The 25,045-nt window shown below is 41.8% G+C and overlaps 1 protein-coding gene across 1 annotated transcript; it reads right to left on the minus strand.

Annotated features, from left to right (window-relative positions):
- Positions 1–25,045, minus strand: cemip2 (cell migration inducing hyaluronidase 2). The gene is made up of 24 exons (XM_035658654.1): positions 24,818–25,045; positions 22,073–22,424; positions 21,785–21,925; positions 21,049–21,616; positions 17,224–17,393; positions 16,201–16,392; positions 14,819–14,988; positions 13,346–13,558; positions 12,151–12,356; positions 11,181–11,250; positions 10,444–10,572; positions 9,505–9,593; positions 8,019–8,150; positions 7,549–7,584; positions 7,106–7,261; positions 5,076–5,253; positions 3,730–3,945; positions 3,409–3,620; positions 3,083–3,265; positions 2,733–2,952; positions 2,544–2,645; positions 2,305–2,450; positions 2,009–2,115; positions 1–1,916 (listed from the first exon to the last, which is right to left on the minus strand). Exons 2-24 carry the CDS (start codon positions 22,404–22,406, stop codon positions 1,717–1,719), a joined length of 4,170 nt encoding a protein of 1,389 aa, XP_035514547.1. The 5' UTR covers positions 22,407–22,424; positions 24,818–25,045; the 3' UTR covers positions 1–1,716.

A 25,045-nucleotide genomic window follows, 5' to 3' on the forward strand; every position in this document is an offset into this window, starting at 1 on the left:
TGTTATCACAAAGCATAAATGTTTATTTAATTGGCAATCTCATAGCAAATGCTGAGTTTCCATGTTTAAAAAAAAAGACAAAAAACAAAAACAGTAATTAAACACACTATTGACAACCTGTTTGACATTTCCATTGCATGTACAGTTTGAGTTATAACATTAAACACCATATTTACAAAGCTCAATTAAAACTCTCTGGTTGTGCATCTTCAAAGCATCAATTGAACAAAAGAAATGGAAACTATGGAAATATTTTTCTCTTGATCTTTTGCTCTTTTTTAACAGTAGAGTGGTTAAAAGGCAACAAGCTAATTGCCCTCCAGAGGATCTCTCTGTCTCTATCTCACATGGTCACTCATATAGTCACACAGTCACACACACAGTCACAGATAGGTACTTATCATTGCTCAGTGGGGGAGCCCTGCTCACATCCAAACCTTTTTTTTTCAACATAAAGCCTTATACCTTACAGCTGGTATATGATCCGTTTGCATTTTGCTGCTCACTACTAGTCAGGGCATGAGCTCTAAAAAAGGCACCCTGTATTGTATCTAAACAGTTTTTGGCAGTAATGCACGTGAAAAGATAATGAATGAGGCAGATGAAACGTAAAACATTCAATTCTGTTTGAGCAAACGAAAAAAAAAGAAAAGAGTAATATATATGTATATTTTGTGCTGCACATGTGGCCAGCACTTGAGACACCATCACTGTGAAGAGATAAATAAAAATATGAAATAAAAAGATCCAGTAAGTCCATGTAGGAATCCATAAAAAGGTGCTTAAAGTCTTAAGTTGTACAGCTGCACGATGATCAGAGGTTTTCCAGACGAAGATTCAGTTGTTACAGACATCAACTTAAAAGCTAAAAGATACGAGAATTGGTGGAAAGAGTAATGTATATTAGTAACTTACCTATTTAAGAGCATTTCTGTATGTAGACAGGATAGCCAGATTAATTTTGCTGCAAACTATCATGTCTATAAAACCATTTAAATATTATTATGAATATGGCTTATAATGACTTTGTTCTGCATTAAATAATTTTAATAGCCAACACACTAACACCCACTGGCTCTGCTTTTAAACTACATATCAATTCTTGGCTTGAAATTGCTGTTTAATTCTCAGATGCAATGGCATTTATTCTCATTATTTCCCTTTGACCTGAGCACATCTAACTCATCTCGTTTTATTGTCGGTTTTAATCGAACACGGTCTCATTTCAGGGACAATGCAATTTATTTTCATAATTTCCTCCTGGACTGTGTGTATCAAATGCACTGTGTTCTGTTTTTAGACTCAGTCCAATTCATTCTGTTTTCATTTACTACATAATAAATATTAAGATTGGAAGGTAGATGTTAAAGTTGCTTTGGGTTTTTTTTATGCTGTCCATGATAAACAACTATGTTATTATAAAGCTCCATGTGATCACTTTGGCTGGTAAGGTAAGTTGTGTCTTTAAAAGAAAAGTGCATTGACTCAACAGCTCCAAGGCATACTTACACATACACTCGCGCACACACACGCAAAAATCACAAAAAAACCCACGCCGCTCATAATACAATACCTTCTCTCCGCTTGAAATTGAAACATCTTTGCCACTGTTAATAAATTAAAGGTTCAGCAGTTCACATTCATCAGCTGGTTGTGTGTTTTGTGTATCTGTGTGCAAGAGTGTTTCGGGTAGTTAAGTTGTGTAGTTCACATTGGTCATTGTAGTCCTGTGGCTTTTTTAAGCAGCTCCAGGTCCTTGCGTGTTCGAGCTGCAGGTGGCGTACAGCCATATGCCTCTAAACCGAGGGGCAAGTACCGCTCCTGCAGCCCCAGGAACTCATCCCCCTGCCCAGCTTGTAGAGAGACCCAAGGAGGGGGTGAAGAACCACCCTGGAACCCCCAAAGTGCCAGACTATCTGCAGTGAGGGGTAGCAGAAACAGTGTTTAAGGAAGAGAGACTCCGCCCCAAAATACAGTAACTAGCTTTTTTTCTGAGCTTGTCACTCACCTTTACTGTGCAGATCAGGAGGTTTGGCCATTCCAAAGGAGACCAGATATGGTGCTACACCAACCAGGCCTTCTGGTTGACCTCGTGTTGCCATGAGTACTATTGACCTGTTGGGGAAGCAGATGGGAAGCAGAGATTAAGCAATTGTGGATTGTTGTAATTGTAATTCTGCTATACTGGGTTGCTGTATATTTATATTAAAAGGGAATGTTTGTGTCAGATTTTGATGCTACTGAACGCCTATGTCAGAAATGCAAATGCAGTAGTGAGCTGTGTTATCATTTTCCCTGACTCACCTCTTTGGTATTCCAGTTTTTAGGTACTGTTGCATCTTGGCATCCATCTTGGTAAATGAGGTTTTCTTGGTGACTTTCCCAGAGCAGGCATCCACGGAGACCAGGAAATACCCAGGCTGAGAAAAGGGCATGGTCACCTCATTCACCTGGCAGGTGACAGGAACAAGTCAAGTCACAAGTCATATAGATAAGATCACATGTTTAGATTTGTTTTTGTACTTGATGCCTGGCATGCTCACAGTGATGAAGGAGCTGTTATCTCCTCTCTGCTGCTCTTTGCTGCAAAGAGACTTAACTTGTGTCTGGAGGTAGGTGGTCCATGGCTCACTGGAAAACACAAGCTGAGACAGAAGTACATTGGTCAGTAGTGGTGGCGTGTGTTTTTAAGCAGCTAAAATCAGATTTATCTTAAATATAGCAACACAAACCTGTTTAGCACCACAGCCTTTGCAGGACTGTGTGTTCAGAGCTGGCATAGGCACCACTGCTGAAGGGGTCTTGGAGTATTTGGGATAAGCCTTTGCTGAGCAGTTACAGGTCTGTTTGGAGGATGTGGTGGCCATAACTTTGACTCTTTCGCAGCCTTTTACTGAACAGTAGCTTTGACCGTCGCGACCATGTCGTGCCCGAAGGTAGAGCCACAACAAGCTGGGCGTGATGGGAAGAGAGCAGGAGAAATAGCCAGGGTTAAATAAATGTCTATTTACAAGTCCAAGTGTGTTTATTAAAGTAAACCACAAAAGAAGGAAACTCAGAGGATTGGATTTTGTTCTCTCACCCAACAGTTTGGTCGAAGAAGTACTTCCTCTCCATCGGTTTCTTCTCCAGCTGTGCGAGGGATGACACGGTGCCGTAGTCTGTGATGTCATCAAAGGTGTTGCTTTGCCTATCGTTGATGTCGGCCATAATCTGAAATGTGGTGTCTGATGGGTAACAGAGTCCCACCAGCACCCAGTCATCTCTGAGAGGAAGAAAGAGAAAAAAGAGAAGCATGACATCACACAGGGCTTCAGTGAAAAATTTTACAACACTCTGGTTTGTTAATGAGGTTTTTCAGCTCAGAATAGTTCTAATGTGTTCACGTTGCTGGCTCTTTTTACTTACTTGTCAAAATTGATGAGAGAGAGGACAACCTCTCTGGGTGCAGGTCCACTCCAGTGCAGAGTGTAGCTCTTGCTCATCATCAAGATGGGCTGGTACTGCTGTGACAGTGCCCCCTGGCTGTTAATCCCCCTCAGTACCAGAGGAGCGTTGGGGTATTCATCTCTGCTGATGGATAAACTGAGGCTGGAGACTCCCTGGGTCTGGATGTACACCTGAGGGAGAGGAGGATGTGGTGGAGGGCAGGGGTCAGGAAGAATGCATATTTTAGATTAAAAAGGACAGAAAAACAAGAATGAGGCGTAGACCCCTGACGTGCTGTACCTGAGAGTAGCGGCCGCTACAGATCACTCCACTCCACTGGGACATATTCACACAGGTAGGATGTTGGATCAGGTAATTGTCTGCTCTGCCGACGTAGGTGTCTCTGTAGCCTGTTACTGACCCGTCCACATCATGAAAAATTGAGTTTTTATCACCGTCCAAGTCGTTCTCTTCAAACCACTGGCCGGGGCGACCAAAGAACGCCCGCAGACTCACCTGAGGATAGTATTTGCAAAGAATGTTTTGAATGCCATCATATACATATTAGCACTATTTCAGTTTAAATGCCACCTCTGCTAAAAAGTGCTCTCTCCAACGCAGCTTACTCAGTAATTATTTTTCATCAACATAATGTAGCTATTTGCTTTCCAGGCATTCCATAATGATAATCTCTGTCCTCCTGGGAGAGAAATTTAATTTAAAGCACTGCAGTATGCTTATGATGTCTCAAGTGAAGTGTTATCAACCCTGATAAGATGTCTCCTCACAGTGGAGTGGAAGTTGAGCTGAGACAGGTTGCCTTGTGCTGAAGAACAAGGCATTGCTTTCTGACAGCTGGCTTTTTACAGAGGATCATAATGTAAAAAGACCCCTCCCCTCATACGAGTCATTTCCTATTTCTAATGACCATCTTCCATAGATTAAATCTACCAATCTACCAATCTTGAAAGGGCTGGGAAGCTGCACTTTTAAGGGGTCGTATTTATTTGATTGGAAATGTTTACAGTATGTTTAGGATCAGTATACATGATATTACAATGTCATATTTGATCATCTTAAGATTCATAAATACATTTAGTATTAGTGTAATATTTATGCAAATCCAGTGCACTGTACTATACCTCCACAAGGGGGCACCAGTGATCTACAATGGTTTCTAAACAGGCCTGACTCAGGGGTCCCCTTTTCCTCTCATTTCTTTAAACTGATGCTTCAAATAACTGTCGACTCCTTGACTGTAATCTGAGTTGTGATGTAATCAATATGAGGGGAAGGTTATAAGGGTGAAGAGCAAATAGGAGCAAAGTGCCAAAGAGGAAACAGAGCCAGAGTAAAGTGAGGAAGAGACAAAAGATAAAAGATTAAAAATCTATCAATCCAAGGGTTCATTTACAACCATCTGCAGAGCAGAAAAGGTAACATAGGGATAAAGAGGAAGGTACAGAGAATGAAAAAAGAGCTGACCGACATACAAGGTCGAAAACAGGACCATAAGAGTGACATGGGAGAATTGGACTGCTTCCTATAGACAGCTCTATACTGACCCTCGATGTTAAAAGGTTCATGTAATGCACTGAATGTTTGTCAATTGTCTGATGTAAGTGATTATGTAGATGTTTACTCACAGTGGAGTGAAAGTTGAGCTGGGACAGGTTGTTTCGTGGTGTGAGCTGCCAGGTGTTCTTCAGGTTGAATCCCACTGCGCTGGTATAACGCTCTGGTGTGGGGATGAATCCACGAAATGTACTCTGTGTGAGCCGCACCGGACCATCATAGATCTGGAAACCTCGGATTGGGAACGTCCTACAGTAAGGGGGAAGGAATGACCCATGTTATCAAGACAATTGACAGCAATAAATATATGGGAGAGAATGGAGATGAGGTAAACAGAGTAAGGGGATCATCACTCAAATGGATGACCACAGGTTTTAGTCATCTACTGGCTGAAACCCAAAACTTTAAGAGTTTCAGAGGAACATGTTATTAAAAACTCCGACATGTTTCAGCCAGGCCATGAGCTCACCAGGGAGCAGGACATCAAATGCCTCAGACGTGACATGTGCCAAAATTCTTGGTCATATGGGCCATGAGTCAATTTTACAATTCCAAGGGTTCCCCCGAAAAAGACTCCAACTATGTTAACATTAGTGAAGCAGACATTGTGGTCACTGTAGTACAAATGTCACTTTTGTATATATGGAGAAAGTTAAGTTGGTTCAGGTAATAAGACTGACTGGTTGGATAATAATTATATTGGCACGTTGTGTTTGGAAAACAATTAGGAATTTATTCCTGAATTACTGTTTTTTCCTGTTGGGTTCAACCTTAGTTCCCTGTCTGTCAGATGAGGAACTAAGGTTGAACAGTTGATTTAATTTGTTTTCATAATGTGGGTGTTGTAAAGTAATTGCAAAAATAACCAATTAGTCTTGGCAGTCTTAAGTTATTGCTATTAATGAAACCTTGTTGAACTTGTCTTATAATTTAAAGGCCCAAATGATCCATTCATTGTAGTGGAACCATCTTCATGTTTGCAAGAAAAAAAAAGTGAGTGTCAGCAGCTCTGGCAGCAACCACAATGACGACAGACAAACTGACAGAACCAGATGTCACAGTGCGGTCAGGAAGCCTGTAAAATGGCTATAAAGTTGTACACAGTGGTGACAGTGGTCACAAACTGACATAAAACCTCGTTCATGAAACTAAAAAGGGCAGCAATTTAATGTTGCTCTCCTCCTGTAGAGCAATCTCTGTAATGAGAGAGAAAGACAGAAAGAAAGACAGAGAGGACTGTAAGGAGACCCTGAGGACATATAAAGCTCAAAACTTTGCTCTCATTAGGACCGTCCACTTAGTCCAACATGGCATTACAGCCTGCAGAGACTCTATAAACTTCCTCATTATGGAAGTCCTATTTTCAGTGAGGCACAACTCCTGAAAGACAGACTTGTATACCATCTGTGTATTTTACTAATCAATGCAAGTACTATTATTAATATACATTCATATAGGTCATATCACATATATTCCCTTTCAAAGAAGATAGAAATGATAGAAACAAAGGCACAAAGACACTGACATCTAGCTGTGTAAAAGAAGCCTTAAAGACTTTTTATGCCTTCAAATATCATGTTTTATTAGCTGATCTTTAAAAGGACTTTCTCTGCAACACTAAACACTTTATCTTAATATAATTTGTGTTTCCTGTTTTGGTTCCTTTTTAAATGTAAAGCACTTAGCTGTTATATAAATACACTTGTTCTTAAGTAATCAAATGTTACAATGAGTAATCCCCTTTCTACAAAAAAAAACACCTAAGTGATGCCAGCACAGTTTTTCATAAAAATAAACTGCTTAAAATATCACTGTAGGGAAGTCAGTTAAAACAGAACTTCCTTTCACATGAAGTCCACCCGCTGCTTAAAGCAGCTGTAGCAGCCTCATCTGTCCATCTGTCCGGCTACTGTACCTGATTGCCTAGCTGGCTCTCTCTTTCTTGTTTGTTTTTCCCTGCATATTTTTCTTTGCCAACTCCTCTAACACCAGCCCCTGCAACTCCTGAGAAAACTGGTTTGAATGTCTCCATCAGTTCCACTCATATATCTTTCCTCCTTTCATCAACTGATCAACCGTCCTTCTGTTTGCTCCACCTCACCTGTTTCTAGGCAGTGTCCTCATCTTTGCGTCAGCGCCTCCTAGGCCCCAGTATTTATTCTGTCCTCCATTGGTCCCTCTGTTTCGGCTTTCACCCACAAACAGAGACTGCGTCACCTCCTGGCTGGAGCCTTCATCCTTTGGGTAGCTGCCATCACTGGAGAGTAAGGAGATAAGGGAATATGGTCATTTAAAAAATCCTATCATACACTGCATTATGATTTATGTTCTTATGAGGATGAAATGGGAAGAATAAATTGCACTGTGTTAAGTACAAAAGAGATGATTGTGACCACACTGGAGCTTTAAAGTTTTTTTCTTATTATTTATCAGTCATGAGGGGTTCTTAAGCAAGTTAATCAGGCATAGAGAGAAGAAAGGCAAATATAGCAGGGAAAAAAATCATGAGACTGTATGAGCAGAGTGATTTAGATAAATACACACCTGGCAAAAGATAATCCCACTCCATTGTCTGCAAAGCTGTTCAGAAAGAACAGATATTTGTCTTACAAAACGTCAGTTAGAGAAGTAACATGAGATGAGTGTATTTTTTTCCAATACTCCAGCACTGAGTGAATGATTAAAAAAGAAAAGAAGTGTTCTAACAGTGTCTTCAAAATTAGATCTGGTACTTCATAAAAAATAATTAACTGTCAATACATTGTTTCCACTTCAAAAACTGCCGGAATTAATTTGAACATAAAGTTAGGTCAAATGGTAAAAGTGCAAGTTGTTACAAACAGTGGATGAGGTCATCACAGGGAGTTGTGGTGGGATTACATCATACAACCAGCCCATACTGTCAACATAACAGTTTTTTTTTGACACCCTAATTTTTCATCAGAAACATCCTCAGTCTTGTGTCCTCTTGAAGACGTTTCATTAATCACATCACAACTTATGAGCCGTCTCACCCAGAGCTCTGGATGACAATGTCACCTCCCCGTATCCACGCTCCTAAGTCGTTGTTCTTGAAGGAGATCAGAGTGTCGATGACTGCTGCCACCCGAGGGCAGCTGGGGTCAGCATTCTGGTGTGGTCGGAATCTAAGAAAACACATGCACGTTTCTATTATTATCCTTGTGACTTTCCAATGACTGCATTCATTACCGCTCAGCTTTCATCCTGTCAAACATACTGTTATCTCCCCCCTAATCTTTCTGCACATGTGGTTCTCATGAAGTTCAATACACAAGACAACATACAAATACACAAACAACACAAGATACATGGAGTCAATTGAACATTCGGAGAATTATAATGACTCATGGACCAGATAATCATAACGTCATCATACTATAAATCTGCACACACATAATTCATAACTAGAATAAAAGTCTAAAGCCCCACTGTTGAACTCTAGAGACTGCAGGCTTCAATACTCATTGCCTCCCACCATGAGCACTATTGCAGAAGAGGACATAGTGTCATAAAATACAAAAGGATTTATGCCCATTGGGAGCATGAAAAGGTTTTATGGCCATCTGCCTATTTGATTAGGAAATGTCTTACAAACCTGGTGGCACTCAATTCAGATCAGAGCTAACCTTCAACACCAGGATTTATGCTCTGGATACCACAAAATATCCACTCATTTTATGACAATCTGGCAGTTAGTTTTTAAAACACCTTGTCCAATACCAAATGTGGCAAGACGAAAAGTCAGAGAATTACATAAATCAGAAGGAACCATTCTTTACAAACTATTAATATCTAATGTCCTCTTCCTAGAGGTAGAGAGTAGTTTCTACAAAACACAAAAATCCCTCTCTCTCATGTAAGATTAATACTTAGTACACATTTTAACATTTAAACCCCCCTCTCATACCTCTGCACACATACATACACTCACTCTCTCACACACACACAGAGCTTGGCCAGCAGTCTCAGTGGACACGTAAGATTTTTTCCGTCTAGGGGTTGTGTTTGGGTAGGGAGCTGCAGAGAGGAAACTCTATCTGTGAAGCCTTGTTTTCTCTGTCAACATAAACCTGACAGACCTTCCACTAAAATGTAGTAATAGAGTATAAGGCCATCTATCTATCCCAGTCAATGGCCATATCCTACTAGATATAGCTATAAATAACTTAATTCACAAACAGTTATTGACAGTGGCATTAAAAAATACATTTGTAAACCACAAATAACTCAATATTTACATGGTGTAACTGTACACCATGATGCATATGATCACCACAGACCCTCTAATAGTGCACAGTTATACGCTTTGTGCAAAAACATACAGACTACACTAGTCAGTTGTAACTCAGTATCCATGTATATACACTCAAAAAACTGCTCAAGTCCAAAATAATTAAATAACTCTTGAGTGTGATAACTATCTATTTACATATTTTATACTTATCAAAAAGTAAAATGCTGTTGCACACACATACACACCTGGCGCTGTTATCTAGACACAAGTACTCCCTGGGGTCTGCAGCACTGGCATTGGTAGTCTTCACTCCTTTATCAATGAACAGCCCTGCCTGGGAAGATGAAAGTATGATTATAGTAAAATTCTCTCTAAAACTATGGTTAGAGATCCAAGTTGGGCCACTGGTCTATTTCTGTAGGACTGACAGAAACAAGACTACTAGTATATTTTACAGTGTGGGAACTGAGGCAATAGTAAATGTACTAAATTTAAATCCTAGGCTAACAGAGTTATGGAGTCAATGCTGCACAGGGTACTGCAGAAAGTAGGAAAAGTGGTAAACAGAATTCCTGTGAACAATTTATAATGTGCGTATATGGACATGTAATGTATATTTACATACTCAATTTTATATGGATTATTTTTGTATGTTTAAAAAATGAATTGTAAAATAAATTAAAGGAAAAATGTAGTATGTCTATATGTTTGTGTGTGTTTCTTATGTATATGGAAACCTGTGCTCTGAGTTGGTCCTGTGGTATAAGCGAGGTATAGTCTTAAACCTTGGGGCTCCTTCCTCTATAAGAGAGGCTGCTGTGGTCAGACTGAACAAAGAACTTACAGTTCACCTGCCCGACTTCTGTCATTACACAACAGAGCACTATTGTAGAGCTTACTCGTGTTTATACGTGTGTGTGTGTGTGTGTGTGTTTTTGTGTGTGTGTGTGTGACACTTTTTATAAGTACCAAGTGAGTAAGCAGAGAATTATGTGTAACCTTTTTTTGCAAGTTATAAACACTGTATTTCTCTTGTCTCTATAAAACACAGAAGCAGAAAGAGACATCACGAGAGGTTTAGCACAACCTGGTATACTGTACTGTTTATGGGGGACAAAGCACACACAGATTTTAACCCACACCCATAATAAAAAAGCTTAAAAGATAACCAACACTGATGATACCTTAAAATTGGAGTGTACACGGTTGTTGTAAAAAATCCCTAGGGGAGTGAGCTCTGCCTTGGTCTCCGGTACCAGCCCATGAGAGTCTCCGGTGGAAGAGCTGTGGAACACAAACCATATGCCAGCATCCTGGAACAAGGAAGGAAGGACAAGCAGATGAATCATGTTCAGGGTACAGCTGCTCAACAGCAGGAATTTAATTATCTGGGCTCATATACACATCATCCATAAGTGGAGGGTTAAAGTAACATACAAAACCAATTAGCAGAACTGGGCAGAATGTCATACTATATGTGGGTCAAGTCCCACAGAAAGAATAAACCAGGTTTAGGAGTTCATACGAGCTCAAAAGCTCATTAAAGTTTATAGTTCAACAGATACAGAGAGACAACTTAAATATCACACGCATACCCACCCCCTACCAATATGTAGTACTTTACACAGCCCCCCCCCCCAGTGGACCTCCACACTGTGTGCCAAAATGAAATAGATCCTTGTCTTCTACTTTATTATATTACAGGTCTCACAATTCTATCATGCACTAATGCCGTGAAATCCCATTTTATTGATGGATCACTTTGTTATGAGCATGAAAAAAAGGGAAAACAAAAGCATAATGTAATATATTACACTTCATATATCAATAAGGGGCTCTCCTTGTTGGTCATTCATTTTTATTAATCATTTGTAAAATGTTATTTTGAAGTTGTTTTCTTATATAACCCTGATGTTATTACCTGTGAACCAGCAGCTGCATTGCTGATGAGATTGTTGTTGGGGTTGGCAATCCAGAATGTTGAAACTGCCCTGGAAAAGACAAAGACATATAAACAACATGCACAAAAAGATATTAAAACAGGCAGTACCTTGGCATAACAGAGACTATGACTAATAAGCAGAAGACAGAGATCAAAGAATCCCGTGATCTCTCGAAATTCCCTCAATAATCCACATCTCCAACATAAACCCTGGACAGGGACAGCTCTGCCAACACACACACAGACACACACAGTGAACCTCCTGGAAACAGACATGCTTCTCTCAAACAGGCATTTTATTTTTCTTGCTATGACAAAAACCTGTGGAGAGTAGAAGTTGTTATTGTTCAGATAAAACCACCCTGCTAATATCTATGGCACACACTATTACTAACTACAGTATCTCTTTCACATAAACATGGACATGGACCTTCTGTCTTCTCTCAGGTATGTCTGCATTATCTCACCAGGTTTCCCACACTGACATTTGACTGGGAGTCACAGACTTCAATGTCAGTGTGGGAGATTTAAAAGTGGCACAAATAATTTGTGTTGATTTGGCCCCACTGTTCAGTGTTTCCAAAGATAAGGTAGTTCCTCAGTGTCTACTAGAATTCCCACCCTGAATATCAAGCTACTTGAGTCAATATGTTGGCTTATTCACAGCTCTCAGGGCTTGGCAAGTGCCTTCGCAGTGTCCCTATTATTATCTGTCATTACAATTATCCTCATTCTTACCCCGGGGTCTCTGAATTGCAGCTGTTGCTGGTGGATGGATTAGTTATTTTATACTAAACGGATACTAAGAAGTAGACCCTTTCTCTTCTGTGCTATATATGAAAATAGACCTCCACATGTACATGATGGCAGTTCAGAAAGTCTGCACTTGCTATATCACTACAACAACAACAGGATAACTTGTGACAAACCAGAGATCCTAATCTCTTACTTGCACTCTGTACTGGGCGAGGGAGTGTAGCCCTTGTAGACTTTGTCCTTGATGCTAGTACAGAGGGTTTCATTGCGGTCAGTTGGTAGCAGTGTCCCAGGTCGAGTCAGCAGGCCAAGGTTGTGGTAGAAAGTGTTACGTTGCTCAATCCCATCCTCAAGGAAGAAACAGTGACCCAAGGTGTCATAGCCTACGGTGTTCTTCACCTGGGTCAGAGAGAGACGAGCCCCAATATATTAAAAAATAGAAATAGAAATTAGGATTTTTAGAGCTTTTCTCAAAAGGAGAGAAAAATAAATACATTTATGGCTTTCCCTTTGCAAAAAGGAGGTAGGTCACACCTAATGGAAATATGCAGAAAATCCTGGTAAACAAGAGGGCTAAGACAACATTTTTAGTCCATCTTGGAATCATCAACAACCCACAAGGAAAATGCAGTACGTTCCAACTGCTAGATGTGCTTGCCTTAATAAAATTCCTGAAAGAATTTCCTACTAAGACCTTTTTTTTTTTTATTGAACCCATCTGAAGCTATGTACAGAATGATGGTATCAAGAGAGCTGTCGAAGAAGATACACAACAAGATCATTTTCACATGGTCATTGTGTCAGAAGGGAAACAGGAAAAAAGCAATGAGACCAACAATGTTATCCAGAACCTTGTAAATTCCATTTCCTCAGTGCAACTAGGAAGAATGCTTTCAATCCTGTGGCCTCGAGGACAAAAGTTAACCTATCACCACGTGATGTCGAGAGTTTAACACACACACGGAAAAACATGGTGATTTTGCAGTTAACAGTTATACTTGTGTGGACATACTTGTGTCATATGATTTCACTAATCCAGCATATAAAAACATTTACACTAATTATAGGGGACTAGTTAGAAAATAATCTGTTTTGAAGTATCTTTGGAAAGGGGTGCAATAGTTTCCATTAGAGGAAGATATGGGGCAGGAGGGTTTGAAGATTATGGAAAAGAAGGAGAAGGAGAGGAAGAAAAAAAGTCCATTGCAGTAATCCAGTGATTGAGGCTGTAATTGATGACTATTCAACAGCTAACATCACATGGAACTGATTAGTAAGAGCTCTGTCACACATCCTCCAAACACACAGATGTTTTCATGTGTCTACAGCTGTCTTTTCTTTGTCCTCACATACATTATAGACTTACACATCACACACAATTTACTAACCAGCAAACCGTTGGTAGCGTGGATGGTGAGGCAGCGGGAGAAGGAATGATGTATGGAAAGTCCATCCACATAGGTGGGCTCCCAGTAGCCTCCCCTCTGGTCTACATCTCCGCACAAATGGAAGTGGAGGGGGTAGTGGCCTTTCTCGCCCTGCTGGCCCATATTCTTCAGCTCCACATGGGACAGATGCACTGATGAGTAGTTCCCAAAGATCTGCCGGTGACAGAGAGACAGAGAAAGGCCAGAGTGAAGGATAAGTTGCAAGAGAGGCTCATTTTAAAATCGAGCAAGCAAGATCAATGAGCTAATATACACTGCTAATGCAAATAACACTAGCTTGTGGAGGGTAACATAAGATTCATATTGTGCCACAAAAGTAGGCTTACTGTCCCACTCTGGTCCAATCAAAGGTTTAGGACTACAGTATGATTTTCTGTGTTTGTCTATGATCCCTCTGGGTTATGAACTATAGCTCTGTTGGCATCATGCGCCAGTGAGTCAAACTGTGCCAAAACCACTGATGTTCCTTTCGATGAATAAGAAATGCGAGTTATAGAAACACACATGGAATACTAAACACACATAGGGATGCACACATGCACAACAAGTGAAGTTAAACATGAACGTCAACAAATAATCAAATACAAATATGCTGTATAATGCTTCCTAGGAGGTCTTTTTGTGGGTATGGCATAATCCACACAGTCTGGTTCCTGTTAAGGGGTATTGGCCAATCCCTCCAGTTAACTGCAACTTACCCACATACACACACACACACACAGACCAGCTACCTCTCTCTCTTTTCTCTTTCTGACTGACACAAACACACACACACACACAAACCTGTGCAAAGACACACATATGTGTAAGTTCCTGTATGCATACATAGATACATATTCACACAACAGACTGCTAGTGTTATATCTATGTGCAGAATAGGAGTACTGTGTGTGTGTGTGTGTGTGTGTGTGTGTCTGTGTGTCATTTTAGAGGCAGATTGTGTAATATACAATAAATGAATGTGTTTTTGTTGGAGACAGTTCATGGGGTAAAAAAAAAGTATTAGAAAGTGTTTATTTTGTTTAGTACAAGGGGGGTTGGTTACATAGAGCCTAAGGAATGTTATTGTGTATTTGCCACCAAACTGAATGAAATCGTACTATCATTAACAAAATTACAGTAAACTCATTGTCTATGTCGAGTCCCATGTAGGTCAGAGAGGATATGAGGCTTCACAGAACAAATTGGAAATGTGAAAAATCCTTCTAATTTAGGCCAGCGTATAAATATAGAATGTATGAACGCTTTAGCTCTGCTGTATGGAAACTGTCACGCAGATTACTGCAGACACAGTTAGCTTCAATGTAAAGTCATACTCAAACATGCAGACACATACATCAGCAAATACAGACATAAAGTTTGAACAGTTTAAACAAGGGCATGTGCTATAAAATTACACATACACACACACACCTTGATGTGGCCTCCATAGGTGTCGTGGTTGTAGAACTGGCACAAGTTGTTTCCGTAGCACGAGTTTTCCATTTCTCCATAGATGAGAATGTTTCTGGAGAGCAGGGCCACTTCAGCACGCATGTCGACTCCATCTATGATCTCTCCAACATGGTTATACTGAGGTTTTCCTGGGCAGAGCAGATAGGTCGATTATTGGTCATATGCTACAATTAGATGAACATTTTAAAGAAAAATCTGACGCACAACTGCACAAAACCTGGAAAAGGTGCAAGTCAGAAATTTGTATTACTACAAATGTCAATCGATGCATGCCATCTCATCTAAAGAAAGCAGAAAAGCAAATCAAATCCTTGGAGGAAGCTTAATTTAACTGAATAAAAACACTTTGGCTTCAAATTCTGGCAGAACCTTTCTCAAGTGGCACAAGTCATACAAAAAAAACAGCTGAATATAAAATGTTGAAACAAACAGGTTATGACATTTAAACGAAACTAAGGTATTTTATTTCTGAAAATACCATGCTTCAAACTGACAACGACAGGAAGTATGCCTAGCAGCACACACTCAAACATAAATAGCTACCCACACCCCAAACCCAACCAACCAAAATACTAAAACACGTAAAAGCAAAAAGTAATCAAATTCATATGAAACACAAAATAATCAGCTCTGCAGCGATATAGAAAGTACCCCTTGCCCACAGGGGGGCAGCTGCCAATGATAACATGCAGCAATACTCCAGCTGGTCAGCCCTTCCTCAAGGCAACAACACAAAAACTAGGCGCACGCACACACAAACACGAATACACCCTTGTCTCCAGGAAGGGAGTTGGCGTTTGTTGACAGTGGAATGGGATCAGGAAACGTGTCCGATAGTTACTTTTTGTCCGTCTCTCTAACAGATTGTCACAGCAGAGGCAATGTATCTAAATCCCCACTGTGGTTTTTATAACACTTTACTACCAAAAGATAAGCTAACAATCACTTTTTAGCCTCAGCCAATAATTTAGATCACCAAAACTGCTGAACAGTAAAGTATATCTCTTGTGACCTGCTAATCACACTTATTGGCTACACTGAAGAACTGCTGTGAGATCCTCTGTGTCCTCTTCTGCTGCTGGCACGACATTCGTCATGAGTATATGTCTGTACTGTACTCCCCCATATCTCTTCCTTCCTTTTTCTTTTGAGTTCCACTGTATATAGCTCGAAATGGGACCTTCAGTAAAAACCGTGAGTCGGACAACAAGACACACACACGGAAGGAGAGTTGCCCTGAGAAGACAAACACTAAAACCAGACAAAGCTTGTTTCAGTTTGCAGCCAGGGCAACCAAACCTATTCTCTCAAAGCACACACACCACTGTCCTCTCTCTCACCTTGTATCCTGACCTGCCTGCTGGTGCAACGAGAGCACGGCAACAAGGTAAACTCTTCAGCCTGGTGCATTGAGTAGTCTGTGCTGGCAACTACAATCTGATCCCCGGGTTTCCAGGTCTGCTGCACTTCATCCTGCAGGTTCAGCACTACCTGGTCCACAGCGTCCACCTGGAAGCCTGAGATGGGGAAACCTGGGAGGAACATAGCACTTTATTTAAAAAAAAAACACAAAGGACAAGAATATAAAATAGTATGGAGCATAATTCTAATGCTTTTTTATTACCTTTCATAAAGATGTATTAGACCTTATAAGATAACCATAATTTTCAACATAGTATGGATTTTTGACATAGGACAGCAGTTTTTCTCCAAGTCATAAAGGGCCTTATAAAGGCTCTCTACGTAAAAAAACTAAATAACATTTCCTGGCTTTTGAATAACACAATAACCACTGAGATATTGTGCAGCAAAGACATTCTGAATGAATGACTTTTAAGTGTTTGTGTACAGCAGGTATTAATACTATTAAGTTGTGGGCATCAACCAAAATTATTATGTAAAGATAGTTACAGATAACCCCAAGAAATGGAATCAATTTACATGTTATGTTCCACAGTAAAACAGAGTCACTGTCAAAGTGTATTTTCCCAGCTGTGAACATGCATAGCCGCAATAAATAAATACAGTGGGCGTGCTAGTGCCTCACCCAAACCACACACACACTTACATCTGCCCTAAGACCTGGTATTTGTCATAACGGCATGATCACAAAAGCACTGCCACTCACATAGTAAAAAGAATGTCTTAAATATTCACATGATTGATCTGTAAAGCACTTGGCATGTGGTAAACCTCATCCCTCACCCAGTAACCTTCCTCCTAGGGTTGGGTAAGTACAGGTGTCGCTTTGATACCACTTAATTTATTGGCCCCGATGTTCGCCATTCTCTTCCCGGGATAGTCGTGACCGACACTATATGTTCAACTGGTTTTGAAACTGATGATGGTAAGCTGTATCTCACCATTCTTCCACTCGCTGTAGGCGGTGACCGAGAAGCCCACTCCGTCCACGGTTGTGAAATTCCGTCTCGCCACAGCTCTCCCTCCTGTGTCATGGTTTTCATGTTCCCTAACGTCTTCTGAGCATGACGTGTTACCGCCGCCTATCACCGAGACCAAAGCCCACGCCTGTCTGGAGAGACCGGAGGGACGGTCAGAAAAGTTGGAGAGACAGAGAGGAGAGGGCAGACATCACAGTACATTGACTAGTTTCACACATACATATCAAACAAGTGATCAAAGTTGTGACAACGTTTTCCATAGACGTTTCTGGACGATGAAAATGACCTTGAAGTGTAGCTGACAGTTACTGTTAAATATCTGATAATTATTACTTCACTTGTTTTATCTTTCACCTGGCTCACATTGGCTTGTACACACACCCACACACACACACAAATCATTGTATTCCTTTCACAGGGTTACATGATACATGCAGCCTATTTAATCATAGTCTTGCAGTTTTATATCAATTAGAATATCACCTTGCACCAAACCCAAACCGTTTTGACAGATGAACCTAATCAACATGTTAAGTCAGTGAAAAGTAATGGTAGCTAGAGGCAGCACCATAATTAGTGGACCAGCCTCAGTGGAGGAGGTTTGCAGTGAAAATGTCAACAGTAACATTAAAATCTGCTTTACATAATATCCTACAGATGCCTCAGCTAGTCAGATAATGGGTGGGACCTGAAATGCATCATAAAGTCTCTCTGCATCTGGGTGTCATTGTGGGTCAGGAATCAAGGTTAAGATGTGTCGATCACACACACACACAAACCTCTTCCACTGAGACTAGACACTAGATCATAACAGACAGACTTATGCAGGGTACGTGAAAAAGAGATTAAAAGTAGTCACTAGCATAATGCCCTTAAGGCAGAGCAGAGCTGTGCTGGATAGGAGGTGAATAAAGAGCATGTCATGTAATAATAAAGACAGTATGAGAGATGGAAAATGAAAGAAAGGATATCTGAGAAGTAGAGGGATTACTGAAATGAGGACAGAAGATTTCAGGAAGGGTGTTGATATGGCCTCAGAGGAATACTGGGTGTTCCTGCCATGTCCAAAACTTTTGCTTCCAGTTCTCCCTTCTCACACCACTGCACGCTCTTATAAAGCAGGGATGTCAAGAAAAATATTTTTGAACGCAATGATTAAAATGATTAAATGAGAAGGAGAGGCTGAAATCACTTTGAGCAGAGGAGCTTGAGGGTGTGTATAGCGAAAGGGATTGGGAGTTTTTAGGGCGTATGACCTAAAACGAGACAGTGTACTGGGCTCACAGCCTTGGATGTTTCAAATGTCATGCTCTTAGCTTGAGAATGAAAGATGACTTCAAGTCAAGCTTAAAGCCCTTTTGCTATTCATGCATATAATAATAGTTTACGACCATTGTTCTAAACCATGCCGTGACCTTTAAACACTTCTTCAGCACAAACTGACCCTTACCAATATGACCTTCTCACACCATTTAACCACTCAGAAGCCTATTTTTAAACCTATCCATTTATCTGTCTTTTGTACATACTGAGTAAAGGTAGGAAAGTAATCTCATCAGAAGCCTGTTTTTCCACTGAGGGATTACTTTCAGTTCCACATAAAATTAACAATCACACTTAGCTCTCCAGCTCAATTCTATCAGGTACTTTGATGGATCTGCAGTAAAGCCGGCAACTCACGTAAACCGCTCAATCTACTCCTTGGAGAACTACTGTTGGAAAAATTTAAATCACTGAAAATAAAGTATGACTAAAGTGAGTTCAGAATGCCAATGTTTACCTACAAAGTCTCTGTGGCTATTAGCAGCAGTTTCCAATACCATCGTCTCCAACATGCCTCTGTGTTAATATCTGTCTTTATTCATAATAACTGTTCCCACTGGCATAATCACAACCTAAATACGCCTTACTGAAGATGAAAGAGCCCCTACGACATGTCATTGCACACCCCACTGATACACAAACAGAATCCATCTGGGGATCAACTTTGTTCTGTGGCTAGAGGCGCAGTGTGTGGCTTTCTGTGGGTTTTCCTGCTGAGTGAAATCAAGGAAAGGCCCCCTTTATATCCTGAGGCTGCTGATATGCTGTGAGAGTCTGCACTTTATAAATCAAACCGAGATGAAAGAATAAGAGAGAGTGGTTGTTTAACTGTTTCCTTTCGCCACATCCTTGATTTGATGTTCATCTGGGTTTTAACGACCTCATTGTTCGACCGGAAATAGGGAATGTGCGGAGGCCACTAGAGACCGGCATGAACGTGTGTTTACGTGTGCTGAGACAAAGATTAAAGACACGGGGGCAACAGCGGCCAACACATTCATGTATCTGTGCCAGGAAGGATGGTTGATGCCACTGAGAACCACCTACAGATATTCAAAGGTATTGAGGTAATGTGCTAGTTTGTCAGTTTATTTTAAATTAGGTATACATTGGACACTAAAAAGGATTAAAGAGGTACATGAAACATGCCCTAGGCACCCAGATAGGCATGGTGCAAAATAACAAAAAAAACTGGTTTCCAAGTAGGTTCCAGCTGCATTATTTGCTGTTTCTTTGCAACACGCCATTATTACACATCATATACTGATCTTCACGTCACGCTCAACCCTCACCACCCAACTCTTTCAGTTTAAAATGACTCAGCCTAACACAGTGTGACTTTAATGAGACATTAAACTGCATGCTCTCTCATAAACGTGTGCCATGCGTTTCCTCCAACTACAAGCAAATCCACAGATAGCTGAGATAAAAAAAAATCCCCTCTCCTATAAATGGTCAAAACATTCAAAGTGCACACCATGAACTTTTTGGTACGCACACACAAGCACCTCTGAACATATGCAGGGCTCCATTGTCTGATCCTTTTAAACCACTGTGCTGTGAATTTGAGGGGGTTTGTTTGAAGACTGTGCTGCCTTGGCACCCACCCCAAGAGGCGAAATGTGACACTGGAGAATCTGGCGTAGCAGCTGGCTTTTCAGCCAACCAAGGTCCAAACCAGGCTGAGCGACAAATAACACAAGAGTGAAATGCTGTACTTTGACAGAAACACATGTGTCCAGACATGTGAGTGAGTGACAGTAACACAGAGTGTAATGTCATGTAAAGCTAAAATCCAAGTCTCTCACTTACTGAGCTTAAAGAAAGCACTAGACAACACGGACAGGACTCAACTCTATATCAAACTTCCAGTATCTGCCCTTTTACAGGAATAAGCATGACGGACATAAAATCTCCTGAATTGACACATTTTGCACAAATCCTGGAAACTGGCTTTAACCCCATTATCCGGTATGTACTTCCTTTTCTGGCAGAGGAAGATTTAGTGGAAACTCCAGGGAAGCAGGAGGAGGAAAAACTAGGAACAATTCAAGGGAACATCCCAAATGAAAAGAAAGACATATGAAAGAGGACCTTTTTCCAGGGATGTTGGACCTGCAACAAAAAGCTCGTATTGTCAGTCACGTATTGAGACTTCAAAGGTGAGGGGTCTTACTTTAGTAGTTAAACAAAAACCCATTAACCTTCTTTATCAGCCCCTGGAGACCAAGAATAAACACAACACTCCCAAAGACTTGCAAAGACAACACACCATGGAGAATGAATACAAACTCTCCAAGGCACTTTCTGCAACACAGCTGAGACACAAACCGACTCACGCATATTTCCAGTCAGCTGAACAACAGGCACACTCACCAGGCCAACATCAAGAAACAACCCATGTGTATATTGATAGTTTACAGTATATAACATCCATCATATTCCTAAATTGGCACTATTTACCTGTATTTGAGATCATAGACAAAGCTGCTGCCGAGCTTCTCTTCAATGGCCTTCTTGGTTTCATCCAGAAGACTTTTCACAGCCGAGTCTCCTACAGCCAGTGTGACAATGCGGCCCGCTGGCAGGGAACGCAGCAGCTGTGTGAGACGTCGACTGTCATTGCGAGAGTCGTGTGTGTCGTAGCGCTCAGTAAACAGTATAGCAGCTGTGTCCTGGTCCACCACGCGCAAGTTGATGCCTCGGCTGAAGTTTCGTTGGAAGGCATAACCCCCTGTGGCCAGACCGGAGGCTGGGATGCTTTGGGTCAGCAGAGACCAGGAAACAGTCTCAGCACCGTGTAGCTCTAGAGTCCCGCCGCTCTTGACTCCTATGAACTTGCGGCCCAGGCCAGGCACTTCAGGGACTGCCTTGTTGTCAGAGCGGCCCACAAGGGCAATGGTGGCACGAGAACGGTAGCGACATTTGGGAGCGCCGATGTAAAGGGCTCCTCCGTCTTCTATGAGGATGTGACGTGTTCTCAAGGTTATGTTTTTGGAGCCATCAGCATTGTCTGCAAAAACTACCCGACCTGTAAAAAGGCAAAAGGCAAACAAGAGCTCTTAGTTTCTGTATTTTACATCCACATCCATAAATATATCTCCTGAACAATGCCACTTGCCATATTTAATAAACGTGAATCCATCAAAGTTACAATTAAAAATGGGATTTAACAAAGCATGCACCATGATGTGCTTACCTCCTGACTGGATCGTTAGTGAATGGAAGGTAGCAGAAGCCTCCAATCTAAACAAATGTCCCTTCCTGACAACAACAGCCTTCTCTGGTTGGTGGCCTGGGTTCCAGCTACTAAGGGATGGGTTGTGGTCCGGACAATTCTCTGCAAACATGAGTCAGTAACAATCAGTAACAAATCAGAGAACCACATACTTCCCATTGGACAGGGATATATAGACAGATGGTACATACAGCAGGGAACACAAGTGCAGGAATTTGTTATTTGTAATCAGTAATTCGTAACACTGACCATCTAACACGTCTCCACTTGTGAGACAAAGGATGAGAATGAGGGTGAGGAAGAAAGCCCCGATCGACACTCCGAAACAAATGAATGTGTTTTTTCTCTGCTGGAGGTTCTGAGCTCGCTCCCTACGCTGGTTCTCCTCCGACAGGCTGAAAGTGGCCTGGCGCTCCGGCGGGGGGCCGTGAGGTTTTATTGGTGGAGGCGGTGGAGCTTTGGCAGGTGGCGGCGAGCGGACTGGGGCCACCCGCCCGGGGACGTATCCCGGAGACCTCTGGTGGTTGGCGTGGGGCGGAGCCACAAAGACCGGGAAGCGGCTGGGGCCATCACTCGTCGGCATGGTATACGTGTCTGCTACCTGAGAGGACAACAATGAGGAAGAGGGAAAGCATAAAAAACGTTAATGACGCGGGTTCATTGAGGATGTGACAATGATTGTTTATTTTCCCGCCATCTGTCACATCCAATTTTGTATTAACGCAAAAACTAAATGCCACTTTGAAGGGACTGAAGCGTCTGTGAATATATTATTTTTAAGTAATATATACGTTTTTTTTCTCAACTGAGAGTTGAGGCAGCAAATAACACACACAGTTTAAAGCATCTGCATTTTCTTGTAAAGACCAGTAAATTGTAAGCACAATAGTATCACACGTTGTATCATAAGGAGGTCAGACAGAAAAGGTCAAGAAGGAGGACACTAGAAGAGCACATAAAATGACAGTAAAAGCAGTAGGAGGTGAAGGATGAAAAGGGGCTGATTCTGGGGAAAACAGGCTATAACCCTTCGAGCATCTCATTCACAGGACTCAGGGTAAAGAACCAGGGTTAAAAGGACAATTCCTCCATTGTTCGGAAACAGTAAGCTTGCCCCCTGGCTAGTTTGGCTCAGACAGAGTGACATCGGCTGCTCTTGTCCACAGTAACGAAGGAGGTTGTGAATAATGGATCGCAACATTCCTGAGACTGTGTTAACACAGCCAAAACAGATGGCCCCAATTACAGTAGGAAAGGAGGAGAGTGCTGTGGCTTGAGTCTCCACTCGCTTTACTTCACACAAATGGAGAAGGTAGCACAAAGTCAGCTTAAGCCATAGGCGCACACACATACACAGAAAGGTCATATGGACACACACCTGCGCACACAAACACTCGGGGGTAAAGGAAATGACAATGCAGAAAAAAAAAAAGGCGTCAGTGGCAGTTTTTCTTTAACACAAACACCCTGCGACGCTGTAATGGCTTCACACCTTGCTACTATAGGTCTTCATCACAAACTGTCAGCAAGTTCAAACTCTCTCGCGTCACATTTTGGACACACACGACTGGATGAGTGAGATTGTTACGAGTTTAAAACTGCAATAACTTTCAAGACAGGCTCACTGACACCCCGAATGTGACGACTGTCCGTCTCGATCAGAAGAGACAGCTTTACACCCACACGCTGTCAAATGTGTGAAACATAGACACACACGCTCCCGTACCAACCCATAGACACACAGAACCGATCATTGTCTCCCCGAAGCAAATTAGTCATCATTTTAGCGCAGAGCACAAGGAACCTCTTCAACTAATAAACAAAGCAATGCACAATCAAGGGCTGCTCAACAAGGGCTCTGTCATTTATGTAAGCTAGGCCCAACAGCAGCCATTTCACCTACTTAACTTGAATGATCCCATTGCAGTCTCTCGGAGTCAGTCTTCATAAGATATTTCTCCATCCGAATCTTAAATGGAAAGTGAGGCACGTTGATTACACTTTCTTCTGGATCTTCATATTCTCACAGTCTGCGCCCTGCAGTAGACTGACTCAGCGGGAGCCCTGTGATGGGGAAGATCCCCCCCCAGGCATCACTGTTTATAACCCTATCTCAGGCTATGTTTTTATTCACATTCCTCACCATAAAAGGGCCAGACTGCTGCTGCTGGTCTGCTTCTAACTAACCTGTCAGAGCATAAAGGGTTGTGGACTTTCACCTTAGGGCTCTAGAAAACACACTCATCACAAGGCTGCACTGCTTCTGGGGGACCTCATGCATTTCCTAGCAGCCTAATTCCCTCCCTCACTGTCATATTTTCCTGATTTCAGAGCTACTGAATATCAAACAGATGTGTGTGTGTGTGGGGGGGGGGGACACTGGAGTCAACGCGGGACAGGACCACCACACATTCCTCAGCTGTAAAATCATAAGACATTGGCAGTGTAACAAACATAAAAGCCACGTGTTGCCCAATATTAAGTCAGAAGTACAGACACAGCGCTGTCACAGCCCTGTACTACTACACCACCAGCACACTGCCAGTCAGAAACAGCGAGTGAGCTTTCCTGCACTGAGCGAAGGTTAAAGAAGCTGCGTTAAACGGGAGGATTTTTATTACTTGTGCTGATTTATGGGCTTGTTTTGGCCGGAGTGACTCCTCGCACACTGAAACAAAACACTTAGCTTATTGCCGACATATCGCCACCAGAAGAGGAACCCAAAGGCGAAACGTGTGGCATACACTGAGCTTTAGGTTGAGTTAGAAAACATTAATTACAGCAGCTTTTTTCTCCACATAGAGATAAAGACACGTTAGCATCACACTGCAACTTTCATAAACGGTAGCCGGGACACACAAAAAGCACCAGTTAAGTGAGTTTACGGTCTTTTACTAGCGCACATTTAACATCTCCCTCTCTCCCTCCCTGTCTCACCCCTACCAGCGGTGACAGACACGGTGATAAACGGACGGACGGACCGTGAGCTCGTACCTTTGGTGAGACTGTCCTCTCCCGCTCTGTCCATTCGCTCTCTGCCGAGCTGCTAAAGAAACGCCGACCCCTTGGTGGTGAGACGAATGACTTAATACGTCCTCACCCTGGCGAGCTTGCTCTCCGTGTCTCCCTTTTTTTTTTTAAATATATATATACTTTTTCTTCACATGGTGGGGTGTCGTCCGTCCGTCCGTCGGTCAGCCCCCCCCCTCCCATCGGTGTCCC

This window comes from Morone saxatilis, unplaced genomic scaffold, assembly GCF_004916995.1.
Source record: "Morone saxatilis isolate NCDOM2014 unplaced genomic scaffold, NCSU_SB_2.0 Contig16, whole genome shotgun sequence".
Classification (NCBI taxonomy): domain Eukaryota; kingdom Metazoa; phylum Chordata; class Actinopteri; family Moronidae; genus Morone; species Morone saxatilis.

What these genes read in the sequence shown, in the direction of transcription:
- cemip2 (XM_035658654.1), bottom strand. Translation starts at nt 22,406, where the DNA reads ATGCCGACGAGTGATGGCCCCAGCCGCTTCCCGGTCTTTGTGGCTCCG. An exon ending in AAGTGGAGACGTGTTAGATG is followed by an intron (nt 21,926 to 22,072) that starts GTCAGTGTTACG and finishes TCATGTTTGCAG; the next exon opens with AGAATTGTCCGGACCACAAC. An exon ending in TTCTTCGACCAAACTGTTGG is followed by an intron (nt 2,953 to 3,082) that starts GTGAGAGAACAA and finishes CATCACGCCCAG; the next exon opens with CTTGTTGTGGCTCTACCTTC.